Source organism: Mercenaria mercenaria, chromosome 2 (genome assembly GCF_021730395.1).
Source record: "Mercenaria mercenaria strain notata chromosome 2, MADL_Memer_1, whole genome shotgun sequence".
Taxonomy (NCBI): domain Eukaryota; kingdom Metazoa; phylum Mollusca; class Bivalvia; order Venerida; family Veneridae; genus Mercenaria; species Mercenaria mercenaria.
In genome coordinates this window covers 80,985,088-81,007,087 of record NC_069362.1, presented here as the reverse complement: position 1 = coordinate 81,007,087, position 22,000 = coordinate 80,985,088, and the positions used below count along the sequence as shown (strand labels likewise).

Genomic DNA, 22,000 nt, shown 5'->3' with positions numbered 1-22,000 from the left:
TCTGTGGTCTGTAAATGATCTATTTTGTTACAAGGTAAAAAGTCACGGTACCAGCAGGCTTGAGACTAAACATTACACACTTTGACAGGTTGGGGGCATTTGTGTTTCCTCAAACATAGACAAAAGTCAGTAAAAGTGTTCAGTTCAAAACTGATCATTTCTTTATGCCCATTCGAGAAACACATCTCTCAGCAAAAACTGCTATGGTCCTCTAATGGTGTTTGTCCATTACATTACTGAAATGATGAAGATAGAAAATTGTAAAGTTTCAAATAAGGCTTCTGTTTTAAATAGTGTAGGATATAAATGTCCGATTACTTAACATTGTTGAGGTAAAGGTGAGAGTGGGTTTCTCTATTAACCAATGATAACACAAATGTTGGTCTGAAATGCAAGAAGTTTTCATCATGCTTAGTTAATTTGTCGTAACATTCTTAATGAATGCAGATAAATCTGTTTAAACGAGATGCACTTACATTAATGAAGATGCAGTACAAATAAGATTTTATGGAGGAAGAAAAAGGCTAATAGCTATGTGTAATTGTTTTTATATTTATTCACAGTGGCTCATAACATATATGGTGTAGCACACACAATAAACTCAGCAAACTATGTATATTTCCTGGGACTGCAGAAAGTACTTTCACTGGAACATCCCGAGGCTACCAAGGTTTTCACAGGTATATCTTTCATTGCACTTTCCACATAGATTTTGAAAAATGTCTAGGGAGAGACTTGTAAATATTCTTACTTGTTACCTGTATTGTTGAGTATTGTAATACTAGTAGATATTTTAGAATTTTATGGCATTACAATGGCCACTGAATCATTAAAGCTTGAGGCAGAGAACTAAATGTCTGTATGGTCTTTTTGACTTTATCCCAAACTTTTATTTTAAAATCATAACAGGGGCCTCCGTGGCCGAGTGGTTTAGGTCGCTGACTGCAAATCACTTGCCCCTCATCGATGTGGGTTCGACCCTCACTCGGAGCATTGAATTCTTCATGTGAGGAAGCCATCCAGCTGGCTTATGGAAGGTCGGTGGTTCTACCCATGTGCCCACTCATGATGAAATGATGCAGGGAAGGGGCACCTGTGGTCTTCCTCCACCATCAAAGCTGGAAAGTCGCCATATGACCTAAATTGTGTCGGTGCGACGTTAAACCCAACAAAATAAAATAAATAAATTAAAATCATAACAAAATATTACAATGTATGATCTATCCAAAATAACCACTCAGCAATATGAAGTTTGTTCAGCACATGTACTGTGAGAGGGAGAACGGTTCTAATATCACTTTATTTATATTCAGTAAGTGTCTTGTTACGTAACATTTTCTGTAGGCTGTCTTCCTATTTGTATTTTCCCAAATATTGGATACATATGGTAATCAATGTATAAGATACAAGGTTATACATTCTGATGGATGAAATGATAATTCAGCAAGTTGTATTTATAGAGCAGATATTGGAGCTACATAGAGGACAGGGTATGGATATATACTGGAGGGATACAGTCAACTGTCCCACTGAGGAGGAATATAAAACCATGGTGATCAGAAGTAAGTTTTTTTTAACCCTTCGCCTGTTGGCGGCAAGTGATTCTGCCTTTGCGACCAGTGTAGATCATGATCAGCCTGCACATCCGTGCAGTCTGATCATGATCTGCACTGTTCGCCATTCAGTTGGTATATTTTTGAAAATCACCCCTTTTAACAGTTAATGGTCCTGTCCAGATTAAAAGATGGACAAGTTTGTTATAGAAATATAGCAGGGTAAGAGTTAATGACACAGTAGAACTGAGGACAATATCCATAATTCAATCTATTTCTACTGAAACAGGTATGTTCTTTGTCATACATTCCGCATGTTAATGTTTTACTATGAAGGAGAAGACATTTCTTCTGTGTAAAGTATGTAATTGTGAAGCAAATACTACTATAGTTGATAGGAGGAAGAGTGCACAAATTAATTGCTTTATAAATAATTAAAATACTTAACAAGGTGGCAGATGTAATACTGAAACCCGAGACTGATACTTATATTTCAAAATCCTATTTAATATTTATTATTTTGGCTTGTATTACGTCATTATTGTTTATGAAGTGGTAATTATTTATGAATAGGTACTTGTCTGTTGATACACCAGTTATCATGTTAGACCATCTTTATGAATGGATAACAAATAATGGGTTAAGTATTAATGTTACAAAAAGTAATATTGTTCACTTTAGAACATGGAGTGTTGAAAGAACTAATTTCAAGTGTGGGGAAACGTCATTAAATATTGTTGATAAATATGTTTATCTAGGTTTAACCTTCGATGAATACTTAGATTATAATACAACAGACTAGTTTGTGGCACAGTCTGCCAGTAGAAAGATTATAATACAACAGACTAGTTTGTGGCACAGTCTGCCAGTAGAAAGATTATAATACAACAGACTAGTTTGTGGCACAGTCTGCCAGTAGAAAGATTATAATACAACAGACTAGTTTATGGCACAGTCTGCCAGTAGAAAGATTATAATACAACAGACTAGTTTGTGGCACAGTCTGCCAGTAGAGCACTAGGTTTGCTGACCGCCAAATACAAGTTAGTTAGTGGAATGCCTTACAATGTGTTTTCTAAACTCTTCGATTTAGTTTGGTCTGTAATTGCCTATGGCACTGCCATTTGGGATACACGTCAGTTTCCATCAATTAATAATTTATGGTTTAGGCTTTGTAAAATGTTTGCTACTGGAATAAACCATAGAATATTTGTTTATACTTTTCATGCAAGTAGTAATACATGTAAGAATTGGTGTTATAGAGTCAAGCAATGGTATCAAAAAATCAAATGTAATGAATTGTGTGCTTTGAACATTGTAGCATCTGAACAAAGGCATAACTACACTCTGAAAATTATTATTATTCCTGAATAATGATTGTCTCTAAACTTTTAGTTTTGTACATTTTTGTCAAGATGTGGTGTAAGACTTGTTATTTTACATTGTAAACAGTCTTTTATAATTCAAATCTTGAATTACATTGTACTTTTATAGCAGGAATTGTATAGAATGTATAATGCAATGTCGACAATGATGAGACTTAAATAAACGAATAAACTATCTGTATACCTTTCACTCTGTTAAACAGCAAAAGTTAGATCAAATGCTTTGTTTGTCAATTTATATATGAAACACCTTGATTAATGTAATGGAACATAGATCAATGTGTAGGTGTAAATTGCATGCTAAGGCTTCCAGTCAGTTTGAGTAAGAGTTTAACTGCAGTATGTAAACTTGATATAGTAAGAGACCAGAGGACTGTATAATCAGTACAAATATAATTTATGACAATTTTTAGAGACTGGAGGCCTGTACAACCAGTATATACATGTATATAATTATATTGTATGATATTTTAGAAACTGGAGGCCTGTACAACCAGTATATACATGTATGTAATTATATTGTATGATATTTTAGAAACTGGAGGCCTGTACAACCAGTATATACATGTATGTAATTATATTGTATGATATTTTAGAAACTGGAGGCCTGTACAACCAGTAGATACATGTATATAATTATATTGTATGATATTTTAGAAACTGGAGGCCTGTACAACCAGTAGATACATGTATATATATTGTATGATATTTTAGAAACTGGAGGCCTGTACAACCAGTAGATACATGTATATATATTGTATGATATTTTAGAAACTGGAGGCCTGTACAACCAGTAGATACATGTACATATATTGTATGATATTTTAGAAACTGGAGGCCTGTACAACCAGTAGATACATGTATATAATTATATTGTATGATATTTTAGAAACTGGAGGCCTGTACAACCAGTATATACATGTATATAATTATATTGTATGATATTTTAGAAACTGGGGGCCTGTATATATATTGTATGATATTTTAGAAACTGGGGGCCTGTATATATATATTGTATGATATTTTAGAAACTGGAGGCCTGTACAACCAGTAGATACATGTATATATATTGTATGATATTTTAGAGACTGGAGGCCTGTACAACCAGTATATACATGTATATATATTGTATGATATTTTAGAGACTGGAGGCCTGTACAACCAGTAGATACATGTATATATATTGTATGATATTTTAGAGACTGGAGGCCTGTACAGCCAGTAGATACATGTATATATATTGTATGATATTTTAGAAACTGGAGGCCTGTATATATATTGTATGATATTTTAGAGACTGGAGGCCTGTACAACCAGTAGATACATGTATATATATTGTATGATATTTTAGAAACTGGAGGCCTGTACAGCCAGTAGATACACGTATGTGTAATAGCAGTAAAATTTAGGCCATATTTTTAAATTGAAATATGCAAGAAATTAAAATTCAGAAATTTGTTTTAAAAAGGTATTTTTTTTAAAGATTATTTATTTATTAAATTAAGAAGATTTTCAGTAGATTTATTATGCAGATAATATGCAAACAAAATGTGAAGCCAAGCTATATGATAAGATACTGGCACTTTTATGTGCAGATATGTGACATCTGGCATTACCTGTCCAGAACTGCTAATTGCAATTATCATAAATTGGTGTGTCTGCTATCACCAGGTATCTTTAATAAGCTTGTTGTCATGTAGATATAATTTGAATATTGAATAATGGTATTAGTTTATGGCTTTAGATGTGAGAGGGTCATCCAGGCCCTTTCAAGCTTAAATTTGATTGGCTACTGATAAAAGTATATTTCTTTTCATTGGTTAATTATTTTTATTTGCAAATCTTGATCATGCAGTTTTTGCTGCTATTCAAGGAGTTAAGTTTTAGACACAAAGGTGTAAAGATGTTTTAAAAGTTCCTGGCATCTCTTGCCAGAAATAAGGGCATATCAATGACTTATATTGAGTCAGCCTATTAAACTTTGAAGGAACACTTAAGTTTTACTTTGTTATTTAAAATACAGGATTTTGTGAATTGTTGTAACTTTAACATTGGAAATTTATTATTCACTGGAACTTTGTTACATCTTTGTTGCTTGTTACAATCTAAATGGGAAACCTGAATTAAACTTCAAAAAACAGTTACATTGTGTTTTATCTGCATGCAGTGTGGACAATTATCTAAAGGTCAAGCCTAAAACCAAAGGCTTATCAGTCTGTCAAAATGAGGTTCCTTTAAATATATAACACTCGGTGGAATCTCACAGGAGCTCGAACCCGGCTAATTTCCCCAAGGCTACAACAAATCAACCGGTACCACCTGTGAGCCCGAGTCATGACCCCAACACCCTGGAAACGATAAGGGCCCTCTATGACAGATGTGTGGTGGAGAATCCGGGTACGATCAGTGAGATGGACATGAAGAAACTGGAATAGAATTTTATTTGTTTGACACATTGGAAAATTTCATTGAGAAGAAACTTTGGAAAACATACAAAACTACATATAAAGAACAAATTTATAAATTTATATAAACATTACTTCAACATGGATGGGACTCTTTGATCTTGGTCTTTCTGGATTTCTGCTTGAGATCAATACAAAATTACGAGACCAAACGTTAATAAACAATTTTTCTTTGGCAATGGCGATGGAACTACAGAACTCTTTAAAAACACAAAACCAAACTTCGATGAACAGCTATTTTTCCGGTGCATTTTGATAGAACCAGGGGATGAGAGGCTGTAACCAGTAACTAAAAAGCCAGGATCCTTATGACATGTGGGCATGCAGGAATAAATATACAAGACAATCAGTGAAACTCTAAATTTACCATAAAGCATAAACTGTGGTGAGTACATACTGAATATACTTGTTTTCCTTATTACTTGTTATCTGTGATTCTGGGCAAATCTTGGGTTTAAAGGCAACAATAATGCACTTTTGAAGGAAAATATTTAAGGTCTCAGAGTTTTGCTCATTGTTTTTACAAATAAAAGTGGGTTTGTTTTTCATATTTTCAAAGCTGAAAATAACCCAAAAATTGATTTCTGAAAAGTCATATAAGTAACTTTGGCTTAAATTTCAAGATTGTTGCATAGAGGAACATTTTGTCAGTTGAGGGAAGAAATATAATAAAATTAAAGGTACACTTTTTTCTAAGTAATAAATAATTTGTTTTAGACTAGTTGTAAAAAGTGTGGTCTGAGTCTTATACATGTAAATATAATATTATTTCCATTCCTATCCTAGTGAGAAATTTATCTTAAATTGAAGATATTCAAATTTAAGAGAGAACTTGCACATGGATTAAAATTACTGGTGAAAATTAGTGAGGTGTTAGAATTTATATCTAAGCAAACTAGTGTTAATCTTGTTGGAAAAATTAATACTTTGTGTCATTTTGTTTATTTTTTTTTAACCTGATGTTTTAGCTAGGAATATTTGAACACCAAATTTGAGAATAGAGGCTTAGCTGTTCATTATGTGAATTGAAATTTTTGCAGTTTAAGAAAAAACTGTTTGAATATACTTGTGGGAATTTTTCCCATTTAAATGCCTGCGGCTTACTGTGCCTTTTTGTTTCATTTTTCTGAACTTCCTGAAGAGTCATGTTCATTTAAAGCCATTTATGATTTATGGTTCCCTCATTAAAAGATGTTTATTTGGATACAGCCAGTGTGTTCTTAAAGGTTGTTTATAGTACGTCTCCGACAAGCTTGTAAAATTTTTTTAGTGCATTTCATACACTTGTTAGTAACGAATTTTCTGACCATAGTTATAGCTGTAAAATGTTAGAGCAGATAAATCTGCATGTTATTTCACGTGCTCTGCAAGGAAGGTGTCATATATGCCACAATTAAAGCGGCATTGCTTAGATCTGAATGTTGTAGTGATAGAGTAGTATTCTCAGTTTAAAGTAGTAGACTTTTATACCTCCTAGTTTATAATAAGCCTTCATAAAGTGAAAGATGGCACCAAGAAAGCTTAAATTAAAATCTTGGTGTTGCAGCCAGAAAGTTTGCTCCAATTTTGCAGATTTTGGTAGTGAGGAGCCTAAAATCAAGTTTAGCACCAGTTTAGATAGAAATTTTGTAGAAGTTAAGTTTGGCAAAAATAGTGTATCATGTTTGGTAGATAGTGGTGCTAGCATTTCTTGTATGTCAAGAAGATTGTTTAAAACAAGTTGCACGGAGGCAAAGGTGTCCCAGTCTGATGTAGGTGCAGTTTTAGGTGTCTGTGGAGAGCGACATGTAGTTTTAGGAGAGACAATTTTAGATGTAAATATAGGAGGGCTAACTTTGAAACAGAAATTTAGAATTTTTGAGACTTTGCATGCAAAAGCAATCTTAGGCATTGATTTTCTTAGGACAAATTCTGTTCAGACAGATTTTGGGGCTATGAAGTTGACAATACCAGCCCCTAGAGCAAATAAATGTAGTAGTCTTAGGGAAACTCCATTTGTAGGTAGTATTACAGTAGATACTTTCCCTGACTACAATACACCTATAGTGCTGGCTTCAGTGCCATGTGAGGTCATTGTGCCACCTCACAGTGAAATGGTTATCCCTGTTCATGTTCCCAGAATCCCAAATGGATCAGTTGTTATGCTAGAACCCACTTTAAGTTTGATGGGAAAACATTCTCTGGCTGGAGGTAAAACGGTCTGTAGAGTGCTAAATTCAAAGGGAACATATCGGTTAATGAACCCCACCAGTATGCCTGTGTTCCTGGAATCAAAGGACACAATAGCTAAAGCTTCGCAAGTCACAAACTCTTGTGTATCAGACCTCAAACCTGAGGCGACCATTAATGTAGCGTCCAGTGCTGGGCAAGATATTTATACTCCAAAGTATTATAAGAGGATAGTTAATGAGCTGGGGATCAATCTTGATCAAACAGATCTCAGCGATCAACAAATAGAGCAACTGTATACCCTTTTAGGAAAAAATAGAGACATATTTGCCAAGGATATTTCAGAATTAGGGGAGACTAATATGCATTTCCATACCATACATACGAAAACAGAAAAACCCGTCAGTTGTCCTCCTTACCGTCAGTCCCCTGAAATGCGTAGGGTCCTCGACAAGCAACTAGATGCGTATCTTGAGGCTGACATCATTGAGGAGTCAACCTCCCCCTATCATGCTCCTGTGGTATTGGTCAAGAAAGGAAACACAAATGAGTACAGGTTCTGTGTTGATTTCAGGAGGTTAAATGAACAGTCGGTCCCTATGTCATTTCCCATTCCCAGTTTGCCTGATGTATTTGACACCTTGGCAGACACTGAACCCGAGATTTTCTCCTCTGTGGATTTGCGCAGTGGATTTTTTCAAGTACCCCTTGACCCAAAAACAAAACATAAGGCTGCATTCATTACCCACAGAGGAATTTTCAGTTTCAAGCGCCTACCTATGGGTCTTTCCAATTCAACCTTGACCTTTCAAAGCCTAATGTACAAGGTATTGAAATCTATGAACTTCAAGTCAGCCTTGATTTATGTTGATGATGTGCTTTTATTTGATAAGTCATTTGATTCCCACCTGTCCCATCTTCAACAGTTGTTTCAGCTTCTTAGAAGTGCTAATTTGAAGCTTCACCCTGCAAAATGTGCTTTTGCCACAAAGTCAATTAAGTACCTAGGTCACATTGTGTCGAAAGACGGCATTAGGGTAAATCCTGAAAACATAGAGAAGCTGAAAAAATTCAAAAGTCCTACAAGTGCTAAACAAGTCAAAAGTTTCCTTGCAACAGCAAATTTTTTTCGCAGGTTTGTAAAGGATTTCTCAAAGATAGCTGGCCCTTTAAATCAGTTGCTCAAAAAGAATAAAAGATTTAAATGGACCTCAGAATGTGAAACGTCTTTCAATGAGTTAAAGAAACGACTCACTGAGGCACCCGTCCTTGCCTATCCAAAGTTTGAGTTGCCCTTTAATTTGACAATTGACGCAAGTGACTATTCTGTTGGATTTATTCTCTCGCAAGTCCAAAATGGCAAGGAACATGCGATTGCGTACAATGGTCGTGCCTTACATGGAAATGAATTAAAGTGGCACATTACAGAGAAAGAAGCTTTGGCACTAGTTGAGGGAATACAGCACTATAGGGAGTATCTAGTAAATCAGAAATTTACAGTGTTTACGGACAATGTGTCTGTGAAATACTTGCAGAGCATTAAGGACTGTAATGGTAGGTTAGGTAGGTGGAGCTTGTTACTTCAAGGGTACAATTTTGAGATTGTACATAAGCCAGGAAAACAGAATCCTGCTGATTATTTGTCAAGACAAAAGTATAAGATTAGTTCTACCCAAACACCAGATGAAGATCAAGTTTTTAATGTAAATACTTCAACAGACACTTGCAGTACTGAAGTCACTTTTATATATGAAAACGAAACACAGGAAGAAATTATTGCAAGTCTGCAAGATGAGAAGCCTCAGAATGTACAGTTGCCAGACTTAGTTAATTTACAGAGGTCATGTCCAGACTTCAGGGATATTTACAAGTACAAATTTTTTAATGTTGTGCCAGAAGACTCAGAAAAGGCCAAAACTGTTGTGGCTGAAGCCTACAATTTTGAATTAGATGATGGTGTACTTGTCCATCTTTATATGAAGCGGGGCAAGAACACTCCTCGAGAGGACCGTCTGGTAAAGCAAGTAGCTGTACCAAGGGTTCTTCGAGATGATGTTCTTCGCTCATATCATGACTGTGTTTTAGGGGGGCATCAAGGTTTCGATCGTACTTATATGGCACTCAGGAATAAATTTTATTGGAGTTCTATGTACCATGATATCCAGCTATATGTACGTTCGTGCGAAGTGTGCCAACAGTCTAAGCGTAACTTTCATGCTAAACGACCTCCTCTACATCCGCAACCAGTCAGTGATGTGCTTGATAGATGGCACATGGACATTTTGAGTGGTCTGCCTACTACCAAGGACAAGTACAAACATGTGCTCCTTGTGGTAGACAGCTGCTCAAAATGGTGTGAAGCTTTTCCGCTCCGAACTCAGGAGGCCACTGAAGTAGCCGCCGTTTTCTACAGAGAAATCGTAACTAGGTTTGGCGCACCTCGAGTTCTGATCACGGACCGTGGAAAAAATTTCACGTCTAAGCTGGTGAAAGCTCTGTGTGAGTTTTTCCAAATCACCAGACACCTTACCAGTTCCTATCATCCGCAAACGAATGGTTCTGTGGAGCGTATGAATTCTGTTGTTCTGCAGGCTCTACGTGCTTACACCCAGAATCAGCAGGATGACTGGCCAGAACTGTTACCAGGCATCATGATGGCCTATCGAGCCACACCTGCAACACAGTCTACAGAGTATTCACCTTATTTCATGTTATTTGGCCGTGAGATGAAGATGCCAATTGACACAGCATTAATTCCCAAGGAGCATATGACACAGGACCATAAAGTTTTTTTAAGCAGAATTCTACAGAATATGGAGGATGCTAGGCAAATAGCTAAAGAAAATATTGAAAAAGCTCAAGAAAGGTACAAGTCACAATATGACAAGAATGCAAAAGAAGTTAGTTACATACCAGCACAGAGAGTGTGGCTGTACTGTTCAAAGGTTCCGCTAGGGAAAGCACCAAAGTTACACCGAAAATGGGTCGGACCATATTACATAGTGCAAATATGTTCCAATGACACGTACCGACTGAGAAATTGCAAAACTAACAAAGAGGTCAAGTCGCTGGTGAATGTACAGAGACTAAAACCATATTATGACCCGGCAGAGCGTCCTACAAATCCCTTACCAGAGGAAGACCATAATAATGAGATGAACCCTGAGGAGATCCAAGATGACCCTGACCTTCCAGAGAGGGCAGAAAGGCCTCAGACACAACCAGTCAGACCGAGAGATCTTCAGCAACCACCAGTGCAAAAAAGGCCACAGTTACCCCTGCAGCCTAAACAACCACAGCAGCGACACAACAGGCCAAGTCAAGACAAGCTGACGGCAAAACAAACACCAGAGCAGCCAAGAATACCTGCAGAAGAGCAGCCATCCACAAGCAGACAAACAGAAACAGACACATCTAGAGTTGCTTCTCCAGAAACCTGTCCGGACTGCACTAATGGCACATGTAAACCCTACTCAGAGCATGAGATTTCAAGAATCCTGGAGGCCTGGTCAAATAAAAAGAAAACTTTGTACAAGCTGCGTTATAAACAGGAGGGTAAGAAACCAGACTGGCAATTTTCATGCAAGATCCCCGATCAAATGAGAAGAGAATTTCATGCTGAAAAGACAATGAAAGGGAAGAAACGCCGCCGTCAAACACAGAAAGGAAAATTCAAGTTCTTTGAAAAGCCAACAGTAAATCAGGTCACAACTTCAAAATCTACAGGCACTCAAACAGAAATGAACAAATCAGATTCCACACACAAACAAAAGACAGCTGAAATTTCGGACAAAGTGTCCAACATTGACAACAACAAACTGCTGGGAGTTCGTATCATCAAATGTAGGCCATATTACTATCTACAACGGAAATCATCAACACCTGAATGGTGCACGCTGCAAGCTGCTAGGGCATTTGCAGAGGACATATACATTAAACTTGACAAACTGACCCAAGAACGGAAAAGACAGGGAAAGATTGACTGTCTAAAATTCAGGTTAGATAGACGGGAAGGAAGGCCTATGAAAAGAATCTATACAGAATTATTCGTTGAAACTGAGCACCTCTTGGAAATATGCATTGAGGACGATGGTACATACAGATATCTGATCAGTCACCAGAATAAAAATATTCCCCCATGTTGGTACCATGAAGAAGATGTGCCCAGTGTCCTTTTGGAAAACTTTCTGAAACTTTTGAAGAATGATTTTCAGCAGTCATGTTAAACATTACTTCATTGTAGGCAGAGTGTAGCATTTAATTAGCAGTACATATTGTAATCAAATTACTTGTATTGTAGTACAAACAATTCCACTGGTAGATTAGGTGAGATTACAAAAAAAAATAAGATAGTTTAAAATATGTACTATAGATGATACAGTGAGAATGCAGGTCAGTTTCTAAAAAAAAAAAAAAAATGAAATACAAGAAGTATTATTTCATTGAGTTAAAGCTTTCATCTTGAAAAAAAAAAAACATCCCTTTTTGTATAGAATTTACATTGCTTAACACAAAATAATATTCTTTTTGCTTTAAATAGACTATAGTTGTTGTAAGTACTAGTATGTTTTGTTTTTTTTCTCAAAAAAAAAAAAAAAAGATCAACTTACTTATTGATAGGTGGGCCAATCTTTGATAAGATAGGAGTGAGTTTTAAGTTAGATCAAGCGCGCAGGTCTTGCTTGAGAAAGCCTCTGTTTTATCCAACATTGGTGTCAAAATTTTGTGCATTTATTTCCTTATTCTTATTTCAAAGAGAATATGTTACAATTTTAAAGAATCTGTCTGCTTCTAGTAAGCATTTTATTAAAATAGGTATTTATTGTCAATTATGACAAATTTTGCATTTTCTGTTTTGGATGAAGCCACCTTTAAGTTTTATTTCTATACAGAGACCTAAAAAGGCAGTTGAGTTGAGTTAAAATATTTTGAGAGACCAGATTTTTTATAGCATTCTATATAGAGTCATAAGTATTTCCATATAATTTATAGATATAATCCTATGTTTGAGATTCTGATTTACCTTAAAAAATCATTATGTTGCAAAAAATTAAGCAGTATACTTGGCGGGCTGCTTAAATAATGGTTTGGGACTGTTTGTTCACAGAAAACTGGTAGCAAGGTATATACAGTATATGATGGTGTACTCAAAATGAAAGAATGTGATATTTTATTATAAATTTAAAAACTACAGTGGAAAAGTAGCAACTGAAAAAAAAAACATTGACAGTCTTAGTGTCGGTTGAATGATGACAATAAAATGATAAAAAAAAAACTAATGACAGTGCCATGATGAGCTGAAAAATGATGTGCAAATGCAATACACTGTCGAAAAGTAACAAACAAACATGCTATAGAACTGTGAACAGAAACAAGTTAAGAAATGCAATGAATTGTGAAGGGAAAAAAGCCATGATGCTATTATAAACTGTTGTTGCAATGATGCTACATGTATACTGAAATAAAATAGTGATGATTACAGTGATGATTAGAAATCAGAGTTGAAATAGCAATGATGCTGTGTTATTTATGATAATGTGATGATGTGAATAAGACAGAGGGCAGAAGTTGTTATATGATGTTATAATGATAAAAAACAAAAATTGGCACGAACTGTAATTGAAAAGGATGTTTTGAAATTATATTGATGTTTTTCTTGAAAAGTGAATCAGATTGGTACTAAAATGATTGTGCCATTATTCAGCATGTTAACATATATACACGTGTTATGTAAATATGAAATGGTACCATCTGTAAATAATGTAAATAATGCACAAAAAGAAAAAAAAAAAAGTATGTTAAGTACTAAGAAAATCTTCATATCATATGTTTAAACTGTGTTTTATTATGTTATAATGACTATGTATTTAATATGTTTGGGGACAAACATAATATGCCAGGGGGGAATGTGTAATAGCAGTAAAATTTAGGCCATATTTTTAAATTGAAATATGCAAGAAATTAAAATTCAGAAATTTGTTTTAAAAAGGTATTTTTTTTAAAGATTATTTATTTATTAAATTAAGAAGATTTTCAGTAGATTTATTATGCAGATAATATGCAAACAAAATGTGAAGCCAAGCTATATGATAAGATACTGGCACTTTTATGTGCAGATATGTGACATCTGGCATTACCTGTCCAGAACTGCTAATTGCAATTATCATAAATTGGTGTGTCTGCTATCACCAGGTATCTTTAATAAGCTTGTTGTCATGTAGATATAATTTGAATATTGAATAATGGTATTAGTTTATGGCTTTAGATGTGAGAGGGTCATCCAGGCCCTTTCAAGCTTAAATTTGATTGGCTACTGATAAAAGTATATTTCTTTTCATTGGTTAATTATTTTTATTTGCAATCTTGATCATGCAGTTTTTGCTGCTATTCAAGGAGTTAAGTTTTAGACACAAAGGGTGTAAAGATGTTTTAAAAGTTCCTGGCATCTCTTGCCAGAAATAAGGGCATATCAATGACTTATATTGAGTCAGCCTATTAAACTTTGAAGGAACACTTAAGTTTTACTTTGTTATTTAAAATACAGGATTTTGTGAATTGTTGTAACTTTAACATTGGAAATTTATTATTCACTGGAACTTTGTTACATCTTTGTTGCTTGTTACAATCTAAATGGGAAACCTGAATTAAACTTCAAAAAACAGTTACATTGTGTTTTATCTGCATGCAGTGTGGACAATTATCTAAAGGTCAAGCCTAAAACCAAAGGCTTATCAGTCTGTCAAAATGAGGTTCCTTTAAATATATAACACTCGGTGGAATCTCACAGGAGCTCGAACCCGGCTAATTTCCCCAAGACTACAACAAATCAACCGGTTCCACCTGTGAGCCCGAGTCATGACCCCAACACCCTGGAAACGATAAGGGCCCTCTATGACATATATATATTGTATGATATTTTAGAAACTGGAGGCCTGTACAGCCAGTAGATACACGTATATATATTGTATGATATTTTAGAGACTGGAGGCCTGTACAACCAGTATATACACGTATATCTATTGTATGATATTTTAGAGACTGGAGGCCTGTACAACCAGTATATACATGTATATATATTGTATGATATTTTAGAAACTGGAGGCCTGTACAGCCAGTATATACATGTATATATATTGTATGATATTTTAGAAACTGGAGGCCTGTACAACCAGTAGATACATGTATATATATTGTATGATATTTTAGAAACTGGAGGCCTGTATATATATTGTATGATATTTTAGAAACTGGAGGCCTGTATATATATTGTATGATATTTTAGAAACTGGAGGCCTGTTTGGATTGGCTGTTAGACTGATGCAGTTGTTCAGTGATAATAAACAGTGAGTATTGATAATAGGGTTTTTATTAGCTCACCTGTCACAAAGTGACAAGGTGAGCTTTTGTGATCGCGCAGCGTCCGTGCGTGTGTGCGTGCGTCAGTCCGTAAACTTTTGCTTGTGACCACTCTAGAGGTCACATTTTTCATGGGATCTTTATGAAAGTTGGTCAGAATGTTCATCTTGATGATATCTAGGTCAAGTTTGAAACTGGGTCACGTGCCATCAAAAACTAGGTCAGTAGATCTAAAAATAGAAAAACCTTGTGACCACTCTAGAGGCCATATATTTGACAAGATCTTCATGAAAATTGGTCAGAATGTTCACCTTGATGATATCTAGATTAAATTCGAAAGTGGGTCACGTGCCTTTAAAAACTAGGTCAGTAGGTCAAATAATGGAAAAACCTTGTGACCTCTCTAGAGGCCATATTTTTCATGGGATCTGTATGAAAGTTGGTCTTAATGTTCATCTTGATGATATCTAGGTCAAGATCGAAAGTGGATCACGTGCCCTCAAAAACTAGGTCAGTAAGTCAAATAATAGAAAAACCTTGTGACCTCTCTAAAGGCCATATTTTTCATGGGATCTGTATGAATATTGGTCTGAATGCTTATCTTGATGATATCTAGGTCAGGTTTGAAACAGAGTCATGTGCAGTCAAAAACTAGGTCAGTAGGTCTAAAAATAGAAAAACCTTATGACCTCTCTAGAGGCCATACCCTTGAATGGATCTTCATGAAAATTGGTTAGAATGTTCACCTTGATGATATCTTGGTCAAGTTTGAAACTGGGTCACGTGCCTTAAAAAACTAGGTCAGTAGGTCAAATAATAGAAAAACCTTGTGACCTCTCTAGAGGCCATACTTTTCATGGGATCTGTATGAAAGTTGGTCTGAATGTTCATCTTGATGATATCTAGGTCAGGTTTGAAACTGGATCAACTGCGGTCAAAAACTAGGTCAGTAGGTCTAAAATTAGAAAAATCTTTTGACCTCTCTAGAGGCCATATTTTTCAATGGATCTTCATGAAAATTGATCTGAATGTTCACCTTGATGATATCTAGGTCAGTTTCGAAATTGGGTCATGTGCGGTCAAAAACTAGGCCAGTAGGTATAAAAATAGAAAAACCTTGTGACCTCTCTAGAGGCCATATTTTTCATGAGATCTTCATGAAAATTAGTAAGAATGTTCACCTTGATGATATCTAGGTAAAATTCAAAACAGGGTCACGTACCTTCTAAAACTAGGTCAACAGGTCAAATAATAGAAAAACCTTGTGACCTTTCTAGAGACCATATTTTTCATGGGATCTGTATGAAAGTTGGTCTGAATGTTCCATCTTGATGATATCTAGGTCAAGTTTGAAACTGGGTCACATGAGCTCAAAAACTAGGTCACTATGTCAAATAATAGAAAAAACGACGTCATACTCAAAACTGGGTCATGTGGGAACAGGTGAGCAATTCAGGACCATCATGGTCCTCTTATCTTCATAAGGTGATTGTGTATGGTAAGAAGGTGGCCCTTGTTGTTTTGGGTCAGTAGGTCAAGGTTGTTATGGAGTCTAAAATCAATCTTTAATAGTACTTAAAGGTTCCTTAGACCTTCAGCTGTCAAACTTCATACACATTTTCTTTGCTAGATGACATTTTTTACTAAAATTATTAGATCAAAATTTTCAGAGCTAAGTGGCTTTTATATCCTTATTAAACAAATAGATGTCTTTATGTAAATGTAATAAAGTCAGTTGCAACTGTTTAAATTGATATTTTAGGGATACGAGTTATGTTCAATATATACATGTTTCAATTGAAGTCAAATATTGTGTCGAGGAATGCAAACACTTTCAACTGGAACACTTATAAATTTCCCAAAAATGTGATGTTAACATGGATGCTCTTGTGAGTGAGAAAAGTTTATTTTTACATTTCAGTGATTTTAAACCTCTCCTGGACAATTTAGGGCTGTATTTTCAAGTCCGGGATGACTACGCAAATCTCATATCAAAGGAGGTATGTAAAGGCATTTTCATTATGTACTCATTTTGCAGATCCTGAAGGAGGTATGTTCGCTTTCAAAGACTATTGTAATTAGAGAAACCATTAGCGAACAGCTGGATCCATGCTGGTTGCAAACCCACTATGTTGGTTTTCCCATGGCACGGCTCAAATGAAGTAAGGGTTTAAGAAGCACATTGCATATCATTAATATAATGATTTGCTTGTAAGAAACATTCTTTAAAATTTCAAGGAAATTCAGTGTTTTTAGCTGTTGGTTATACTTGACTGGATGAGAATCCTTGGATCACAAAATATGTTTTATCTATGAATCATTTAAGGTATGTTCCAGAAGTTAAATCGATGAAGAAGATTTATAGCATCTGGTTCAGAGCATGATCAGGGGATAGTGTGTGTGTGATTCCCAGTGCTTGAATAAAGTACATTATTTAATTATAGTACGAATCTCTGGGAATTAGCCATTTTCTGAAATAATCTTCCAGAATTCAATTGAGAAAATAACTCTTTAGAGTAGAGATATTTCTTTACTTGTATAATAATTATAAATAATTGTGTGTTAATTTCAGTATGAAGCCAATAAGAGTTACTGTGAAGACCTTACTGAAGGAAAATTTTCATTCCCACTTATACATGGAATATTGTCCGACAAGGGAGATAATCAAATATTGAGTATATTACGACAAAGAACTACAGATAATGATGTGAAAAAATACTGTGTTGATTTATTACACAAGAAAGGCTCTTTTGATTACACGAAGGGGATCTTAATTGAGTTAGAACAACAGTAAGTAAATATTGCAGATTTCATTTATATATGAAGTTATTTCGGGATTAATAGCATCTTAGATAAGAAGTTTTTGAAATGAAATTTTGTTGCAAAAACATATAGTAGTGTGATATCTACTTTTGAAAAATAGGTATGTTCAGACTAACAGTAAAGGGATACTGTATTCCATTGGCTAGTTGGGTACTCGGTGTACATTGACATTCCCCTTTCACCACTTTTGATGTGCGGAAGTTGTCAATATACTTACAGAGACCAAAAGTAAACACTACTTAGATTATCAAAGTGCTTTGTGTAAGGACAGTCCAGGGCTCTCATTGTAAAATGCTGTCATTTGCCCCGATCTCATTGTTGGAGTGGTAAAATACTATTTGTTAGTCATAATATGTATTGTTATTAATATAATATATTTTTGTTATTTTAATTAACAACACTATTATTGTTATTTATATAATCCTGGCATGTTTTGTTTCTCTACAGGATATATGAACAGATGGAAACAAGTGGAGGAAATCCACATTTGAAAGGACTGATTGATGAACTGAAGAAAATCTACACCTCTTGATGAAGGATAAACTTAGCATTTTTTTTTATAAAGATTAAATTAAATATTCTCTTTCAGCTGATATTTATAGAACTTTTTTATTTATTTCAATTTCTATCTTTACATGTTAAACAGCTTATATGTGAATGGACCAAATGTTTTGATATCGTTTTGTTAGAACAGGACAAGTCTGTGCCCTTTTTACGTGATATTGTCAATTACACTAATCATTGCGTACATCCATTTTGTTGTAATCACCATGTATTTGTGGAGACATACTGTGTATGTGGTTTCTTTTTTGCCAGACATGATCACAGTGTTTATGAGCATAATATCTGTACAAGTTTGATAACAAGCTGGATAGTTCCAGTCACTGTTGGAGTTATGGCCCCTGAATAAGTTAAAATTGCAAAAATTGACATTGTCTGCTTATTGACTTAAGCATGTCCATCGAAGTTAAGCAGAATGTTAATGGGACTATTACCTTTGCCAGGTTTGATAACTTGCCAGACAGTCTATATCGCTATGGAGTTATAGTCCTTGAATTCGTGGAAAATGAGTTAATATAAATACAGTTTTAAAAACACTTCAGTTCATGTTTTCACCATTAAGATAGGGTTAAAGCTCAAACTGTGTAAGAAAAGATCAGGGTTTTAACCAGGACATCCTAATGCACTGTTATGTCATAAGCTGCTTTGAAGGGATGCAGTTGGGGATATCTTTTTCATTTCTTTCAGAAAAGAGAAAAAGTCTTTAACTCTAAAGTGTTTTTGTCAGGGTAGCCTGATCCTATATCAGAGACTTTGGTGTGTGTGCATGGATATTAATACAGAAAAGGTACCATAGAAAATTGTGAATTGTGGGCATATTTTTGTCCAAATCATTCAGCTAATGGGGATGTTACGATTGTTCACCATTTCTGTAAAAGGTAACTAGTCACACTGAATTGTCTAGGCTGAGATTGATGTTCCAAAATAGACAAAGTTGGGTTTTTTTTGTTTTTTTTTTTTTAACAAAATGAATTTTAAGTAAATTAGAAAGAAGCATTTAACTTGTAATTGTTATCACCAGATGTTTACACGTCCATTCTACAGATAGAGGAGCAACTCAAATTTAAACATATTGGCACAGATAAACTTTTTATACTATTTGGTATTATCACTCTTTTTCTTTCAAAACGAAGGAAACGTGTTTTATACTGTCTAAAATTGCACTGAAATGTCCAGTAGAGATAACTTATTTTCGAAATCAGACGTTTAACACATGCACATGAGATCAAAAATCTATGTCGGCAATCTAGGGTTAAATTAAATTGCATGGAACTGAAATTTAAATATCTGGACAATTACTAAACTTTTATGCTCAAGTGATTAGTTAATGATATACATCTTGAACAAAACACCGCCTTTTTCAATATGTGTCAATCATTTGTATATTGACCGCGTACCTTTTGTGTCGGCAATTTAGACAACAGATACATTACAACATCTATTCACTTCAAATACTCAGGTGCGTAATGCATGTTCCGGAACGACTATTGACAGTTTGAATGTTTAATGATATGATTATCAAAAAAATATTTATTTTTTAACAAAATGAACATATTGTAGAAAATAAAATAAGATAATGATCAACTGCCACCATGTTTCAATTTGTTTTTAACAGATACATTACGAAGTTTTTCATTCAGCATGCACTTATATTGCATTTATCTAGAAATGTTACTGGACAGTGTAGTAGAGCACGTATTTAACTTTGTACCCGAGTAAGTATTTAACTTTCAGTCCAGATTTTCATATTTTTCACTTGAGAAAACATATCAAAAACAGATACGTTACAAACAATAGATATGTTATACGATTGTGCTGTAAAAGTGTAAACATGTTTGAATTGTTTGGATAATCATCACCTTAACTTAAAGTTTTAGAAAAAAGTTGATGGCGGTTTTATTATTGATATCTGAAGTTAATAAGACTTCATAAATATTGAATAAAACAGATGCGTTACAATTTCAATTTATTATGTTAGATGTTCATATTAAAGTTTTTTCTATACAAAAAATTAACATTTTGTGTTATATTTCTTTATTTTCAAATAGAATCATATCAAAATGTATCAGATATAAAGCAAATGTAACGCCAATTAATCAATTTAAAAAATGCGACAGATACTTTTATACGAAATGGGTAGACAATTTTTACTAAAAAGACTGTATTTTCAGATATATCTAAGAACCAACAGTTATATTGTTCATTTAGTATGTTTCCCACATCAGTTCAAGGATGTTAATCTTCATGATGATACAGATCTTATTTCATAATCCAAAATAAAATGCGTTTTATGAAAACTGATATTTGTGTAAATTACATTATTTTTTCCATACCATTTGATTTATTTTATCAATCATAATATATAAATAACTTCATTTCTTATTGAACTATAAAGATTATTTAGTCTGAACAGGTAAATAACGGACATAAATATTGTTATGTGTTATATTAAAATATTTTTTTGAATGAAAATTCGCAGTGTAACGTATCTGTCACAGATTTACAGCTATCTTTGCAAAATCAATGAAATAACGAAAAATTGTCTATAGTTAACTAAAAGATTTGATTTGTGTACTCCAAAGGCATGAAACAACTCAAAAAAACCAAATCTGATTATATTTGGGAACATCAGATGTGGGCACATTTTTACTGTCCAAGTTGCTCCTCTATCTGTAGAATGGATGTACATTTCCATAGTTTTTCTTATTTTTTCCTTTCTGGATTTCTGAGGATTTTAGGATTGAAGTATGGAATAGGCATTTTACATTGGTATGTATGGTATAGACATTATACATTGGTATGTACGGTATAGACATTGTACATTGGTATGTACGGTATAGACATTGTACATTGGTATGTACGGTATAGACATTGTACATTGGTATGCACGGTATAGACATTATACATTGGTATGTACGGTATAGACATTATACATTGGTATGTACAGTATAGAAGATTAGTATGAAGAGGAAGGTAGAGTGATATTTTATGACACTCCCACAGAAATACATTATAAAGCTGCATTATAACAATCTTTATGATTTTACATGTAATGTGATATAGGCTATTTATATTGTAAAGTCTTACAACATGTTCATTACCCTCTTATTCTGGACTTCTGCTGTTTACTAAGAAATGGATTATGAAGAAATTTGCTTTTAAACCCACTTCCACTGGGTCAGGAGTTGGACACTTCACTATTTGTAGTTTTGTATAACATTTGCATATTTCAGATGGTCTAGTGTCATTCTTAGTTTTGTCACATTTTATGTATTCATATGCTGTTCATTATCATAATTCACTTAATCTCTGTTAATTTATACATCTGTGCAATGATATTAAAGACAAAAATTGTCTGTGAGTTTCAGTGTACTAAATTATACCTAAGTCAAAACAATCGTATCAATATTAACTGTACCACTGTAATTTTCATCTCAGATTTCATATAACATTTTGGGTATACATATTACAATTCTTGACTTAAGTTGCAGTCATTATGTAGATTTGTTGGCCTGTCTGAAAGTAATCTTGCCTGAGGAAATATCTGCGGGAAAGTAACACTGATCAAGAACGTAACTTTCAGACAAGTCAACAAAACTTCCTATTGACTTCAGCATAAGTCAGCAGTTGTATGATATGTAGTAGCATTAAAGTAATGACATTTATTACAAGTTTTTCATTGAATTAA

At 34.3% G+C, this 22,000-nt stretch overlaps 1 protein-coding gene across 1 annotated transcript in view; it reads left to right on the top strand.

The window, feature by feature from the left end:
* Positions 1 to 21,668, top strand: part of LOC123562314 (geranylgeranyl pyrophosphate synthase-like) — a 29,818-nt gene extending 8,150 nt beyond the window's left edge. Inside the window, exons 6-11 of the mRNA XM_053537048.1 lie at positions 564 to 680; positions 1,461 to 1,562; positions 14,855 to 14,915; positions 16,850 to 16,928; positions 17,501 to 17,718; positions 18,199 to 21,668. Of these exons, the coding sequence (XP_053393023.1) occupies positions 564 to 680; positions 1,461 to 1,562; positions 14,855 to 14,915; positions 16,850 to 16,928; positions 17,501 to 17,718; positions 18,199 to 18,283 (662 nt within the window). The 3' untranslated portion in view covers positions 18,284 to 21,668. The remainder of the gene's footprint in view (positions 1 to 563; positions 681 to 1,460; positions 1,563 to 14,854; positions 14,916 to 16,849; positions 16,929 to 17,500; positions 17,719 to 18,198) is intronic.
* Positions 21,669 to 22,000: the final 332 nt, after the last annotated feature.